Source organism: Oncorhynchus masou, chromosome 9 (assembly GCF_036934945.1).
Source record: "Oncorhynchus masou masou isolate Uvic2021 chromosome 9, UVic_Omas_1.1, whole genome shotgun sequence".
In the NCBI taxonomy this organism is placed as follows: domain Eukaryota; kingdom Metazoa; phylum Chordata; class Actinopteri; order Salmoniformes; family Salmonidae; genus Oncorhynchus; species Oncorhynchus masou.
The window spans coordinates 33989906-33995386 of NC_088220.1; the positions used below are offsets into that span (position 1 = coordinate 33989906).

Consider the following 5481-nt stretch of genomic DNA (forward strand, 5'->3'; position numbering starts at 1 on the left):
GTAAGTGTCCTGGTGTGTGATGTGCGGTGGTACAGTAGTGATTGGAGTTTGCGTAAACTGACCACACTATCGTGCTGTCACGGCGACAGAACCTGCTGCTGTGATTTCATCTCTGTGAAAAAGGACCCCAGCCCTTCCAGCAGCAGCGGTGCCCTCCAATCAAATGGTGTTAGCCTACAATGCATCTCACCTGTGCTCCTGAGAGCAGCTCCCTATTGCCTGCCTGCTTCTACATCAGTGTACCGCCCCCTGGGGGCCGGGGGGGGGGGAACTGAAAGAAAACAAGACCCAGGTGTGAAGAGAAGAATGAGGAGGGAGAAAATAAAATTGGACAACAGGAGCGGCTGATGCGGTGGGGTGGGGGGGTGGGGGGGGGGACTGTTCAGCCAAAGAGAAGATGGAGGGACAGAGTTAGCACAGAAAGGGAGAGGAGAGGGAGTAAAGACGGAGTGAGGGAGAAGGAGGAGGAGGGCGGGAGGATCGGAGTATCATAACCGGGCGGACACTCAAGCTCGAAGCAGCGCACAGAGGCGTCTTCATTCCCGTAGTCTGCCCAGTAGTCCTCCTGGTCCACCTTGGGAAGGTTCACCTCCTCCTCCGCCAGCTCGTACTTAGAGGAGAAGGAGGTGGACGAAGGGCTGGAGGTCTGGCTGGGCTTGACTGAGGACAAGGGGAAGACCTTGACCTTCTCCGAGCTCTTCTGAAAGATTCCTTTGGATGAGGACGCAGGCTTGTGCTTGGAGAACCACCATCTTGTCTTGGTGCTAAAAGTGGTTGTGGTGGTGCCAGCCAGTGACCCGGGGTCAGGGAGGGGGCAAAGGGCAAAGTCCATCTCTCGGAGGAAGCGCAGGTCCTGTCCACGGCGGTGGGAGGGGGAAGAGCACATCAGCTCAGAGGAGGAGATACGGGCAGTACGGAACCACTCCCACAGGGGGCGGGCCTCACAGCCGCAGGACCAGGGGTTCCCATTGAGGCGGAGGAACTGCACTGCCACAGCGTCGTTCATGGCCTGGCCTGGCAGCTCTGCCAGGGAGTTGTTGAACAAGTAGAGGATGGTCAGACGGCCCAGGTCGCGGAAGGCACGGCGGTTCACCTGCCGGATGCGGTTGTCGTGGAGCAGGAGGCGGTCCAGGTTGACCAGGCCGCGGAATGCGTTCTCGGACAGCGTGCGGATACGGTTGCCATGCAGGAAGAGGTGGGTCAGGTTGACCAGGTCGGAGAAGAGGTCATCCTGGATGAAGTGCAGCTGGTTCTCCTGCAGGGAGGGAGGACATTGTCAGTGTGTGTGTGTGTGTGTGTGTGTGTGTGTGTGTGTGTGTGTGTGTGTGTGTGTGTGTGTGTGTGTGTGTGTGTGTGTGTGTGTGTGTGTGTGTGTGTGTGTGTGTGTGTGTGTGTGTGTGTGTGTGTGTGTGTGCGTGTGTGTGTGTGTACGTGCGTGCATGCAGGTGTATGTATGGAGTTCTACGAGTGTGTGTGTATCCATACCTGCAGGTAGAGGAACTGCAGGCTGTAGAGTTTGAGGAAGAGGTCGAGGGGAAGAGCGGCCAGCTTGCAGCGGTGCATGTGCAGGCTCTGCAGCTTCTCCAGTCCCCGGAACGCTCCACCCTCCAGTCGCCGTAGAGACGGGTTGTCACCAAGGTCCAGCTCTTCTAGAACCCTCAGGTTGCTAAAGGCTCCAGCCTCAATCAATGTGATGTTATTGGAGTAGAGCCAGAGGACCTATCAGGGGGAGGGGTTGAAAAGGGGAGAGGTAAATAGAAAGGGATCGTTACACAAAGGAGCAAGGACACAGCTCCTATAATGAGCAAGGACACAGCTCCTATAAGGAGCAAGGACACAGCTCCTATAAGGAGCAAGGACACAGCTCCTATAAGGAGCAAAGACACAGCTCCTATAAGGAGCAAGGACACAGCGGAGCAAGGACACAGCTCCTATAAGGAGCAAGGACACAGCTCCTGTAAGGAGCAAGGACACAGCTCCTATAAGGAGCAAGGACACAGCTCCTATAAGGAGCAAGGACACAGCTCCTGTAAGGAGCAAGGACACAGCTCCGATACGAACACACAGAGCTCAAATTCTAAGCAAAAGACTACATTGAAATGCAACCCTATGCAATATCAATCCACAAACACAAACACATGAACACCTCATTCACAAAAAAAATAGGTCCACACAAACACACATTCTCACCTGTGTCTCGAAGCCAAAGGAGTCTGCTCTGAGCTCGGTGATGCGGTTGTTCTGCAGAAAGACGCGTTGGGAGTCGTAGGGAACTCCGGAGGGCACGGTGGTGAAGTTCTGAGACTGGCAGCTAACCGTCATGGGTGACGGGTAACACACACACAGCCTTGGACACGCCCCCACCCCACTCGGCTTCAGCACCACCAACCACAGCACCAGCCACAGGGTGAGCCCACCTGAACAACACACACAAGGAGAGAAAAGAGACAGGAGTAAATGTAACACACAGTCAAACTCTGGGACAATATTTTCTCATTTTATCTTATTCACTCATGGACATAGATTACAATAACGGGACATTATAACAATTAGCAGATGCATTGTACAGTGAGAGAAAAATAGAGTGAGAGAGAAAGAGATTCTGAGCTGTTTTCAGCACTTGGAGCTGTCCAGTGGAGTGGCGCAGAAAGTAGTTAATGACGCACAAACCAAGATTATCAAAGGACTGCTGGGATCTCAAGTCTGATTTATCGACCTGAGATCGGTCTGAATAGTGGCAATCATTCATAATAAATGACATTATACAAATCATCCGCCTATTTATATCTAGCTGATCATGTTACATAGGCTAGTCACAGTACGGGTTTATCATTCTGGGAACCCAACAGTTATCCAAGACTAAACAGCTGGATGTGCGTAAAACCAAATATTCTGCTCCTCTGGTTCAAAGTGCTATCAAGTTCTATTACACGAGCTACAGAAGTGCCAAACAACATTTACCCTAGTAGGTTAAATTCCCGAGACAACTTCACAAAAAGTCTGGATCACCAAGAGGTTACAGAGTATGGACACGCGTAAAACAAGGTAACCGGACCCGGCTCAGTTTCGCTCTGCATGGATTATTCAGCGGCGGTTTGGCAAGCACGGATACCCGGGACAAAGCGGCCCGGTGAAAATAACATCGCATTAAAAGATAATCGCCTGCCCATTCAGCTTCGTGCGCAAGATTTTCCAACCACCTCACCTTCTGACACCGCTAGTTAATTAACTCCACGCGCATGGGACATGGAGAGGACTTGTTTAGTACGTGCGCGCTTATGGGCAACATGAACAGTTTCCACGTTTGTTCTTGCTTATGAAATAACTAGTTTACCTTACTTATGTCCTTGCTTCGGATTGCATGCATTTTCTCTATGAATTAATCTACAAAGTTGATTTACCAAATGTAGGATACAACGGTACATGCGCAAAAGTCATTTACAAAGCAGATGAAAACTGAACGAATGAACAACTAAGCTTTACAATTTTGAGGTGGATGGAGAGTTAAGGGAATGAAGGTTTTAAGTGTCATCTTGTTTGCAAGAGCCAGATTCGTACTTCAGGGAGCCAACAACTTTGTTGAAACAAGTGAATAGGCTACAGATGTAGTATATGCAGGCACCCTATTCAGGTAAGCCTAGCTGTTTACGCACTTAACTGTGAACGAATTAAATTGACTATAAATGTAATACACAGTGAGTTTATAAACACCGTAAATCACATCTGGCGACAGAATCATCCTCATCCCCATTACCACCGACCACATCTATCCAAAAACAAAACATTTAAGATAAAGCCTATGAACTGAAGTTAACTCACTCTTGAAGTTGTGGATTTTGGAGCTACGAGATCTCCGTGCAGTCGAGCGAGTCTCCATCTCGAACCAAAGCCGAAAGCGAGCTAGCCTGAGCGCCGAGAAAGTGCCTGCTATCTCCGCTGAAGTTCAGCTCTGGTGACGGAGTCGGTGCGATTGAGTGAGTGACAAGCAGAACTCCCGGGATTGGGTTTATACTTGGTGAGCTGGCACCCACGGATGTGGAAAGCCGCGGAATAACGCATACGTCACTCTGTATGGCTCAGACTCGCGCGGGCGAGGAGATAGGGTGGAGGGGAGGGTGTGGATAAATTGCTCAGGGGAGGAAGTCACTGGAAAAGAGAGGATGGCCACGGTGGTGTGTGTGTGGAGCTCGGCACGATTCCAGCGCAGTGGGTTTAGATCATAGATGGGGGGGGGGGGGGGGCTAATTTGATAAAAAAAAATACGTAATGCCCAACTTCAATGTTTTTAATTAGTCTAAGAAATAGTATGATATTGAGAATATTTTCAAGTATGTTGTATTTCACGAAGGAGATCGTAGCCTACTGTGAGCGGAGACTCAGTGGACATCATGACGTGACGTCTACGACTATGCATGAAAGAGGCAGTTAGTTACCTCATCCTCTCAAATTTATATAGTCGCTCTACTTCCTGTCTTGATCATGCGTGTGTTACAATCAGTAATAGCAAACATTCATAACCTTGGTTGGCGCAATAGCCTACGGTTTCAACTCATACAAGTAGCCTACGGCGATGTGCCCGATTTGCACCGCAGCCCACAGATCATTTACCCCAGGGATTTGGCCACAACCTTGCATCGACCTCAATAACTATGTTATTAAAAGGCTAGATCGAGTCGTTCTCCAAAATACGGAAGTTGCTCGACCTTTCAGTGCTCAGATGTTCAGAAGAAGATGCTGTCAAATCACCCATTCACGCGCCGTTACGCGCGAGACTGACTGGTTTATTTTTGTACAGATAGTTAGCAGGACATTCTGTCTCAGAGTCTGGACGTGCATTGGAGAGAACTAGGATCCGATGGATATTGTCAGCTAATCGCTTGAGATTAGTTTTGGATTAGAGTATTGATTTGGGAAATTACACACAAATAGGAAAGCGGCCACAAGTTAGAGGTCTTCTAAGGTCCAAAGAGTTGGATCCAGACCCGAACGGACCCGATAATTTAAAAAAAGGGGGACCCAGACTGAACAGATCGAGAACAAATCAGACCCCAACCCAAATGGACCCGTTGACACCCAGAACTAGAGTTTATCTGTACCCTAATGGTCAGGTCTACACCAGCCCCGATTGGACCCGAGGGAAACATGTTTTTTTGTTTATCAGCCAAGTTACTCTTCTGGTTAATAAATAGGTTTTATATAATGGCTAGGTCTTCTATAAATCAATAAATCCACTTCACTAGCATGAAATAAATATTATATAGACCAGGGGTACTCAAGTACTATTTGAGAAGGTCCAGTTATACATTTTGCAGTTTTAAAGTTAATTTCCCGCAATTCTACACATTTTGCATGGGGGAACATTTTTTTTCATCCCTTGGGGATGTTTATATGATACCTGGGTCTTTATATGATACCTGAAAATTGCAGGCCTCTCTCATCTTTTTAAGTGGGAGAACTTGCACAATTGGTGGCTGACAAAAT

The 5481-nt window shown here is 48.7% G+C and overlaps 1 protein-coding gene across 1 annotated transcript; it reads right to left on the bottom strand.

Moving 5' to 3' along the window:
* Window positions 1-294: 294 nt before the first annotated feature.
* Window positions 295-3904, bottom strand: LOC135545204 (reticulon-4 receptor-like 2). Its single transcript, XM_064972832.1, has 4 exons — window positions 3820-3904; window positions 2191-2417; window positions 1486-1719; window positions 295-1255 (listed from the first exon to the last, which is right to left on the bottom strand). Exons 1-4 carry the CDS (start codon window positions 3875-3877, stop codon window positions 383-385), a joined length of 1392 nt encoding a protein of 463 aa, XP_064828904.1. The 5' UTR covers window positions 3878-3904; the 3' UTR covers window positions 295-382.
* Between the last annotated feature and the right edge of the window lie 1577 nt (window positions 3905-5481).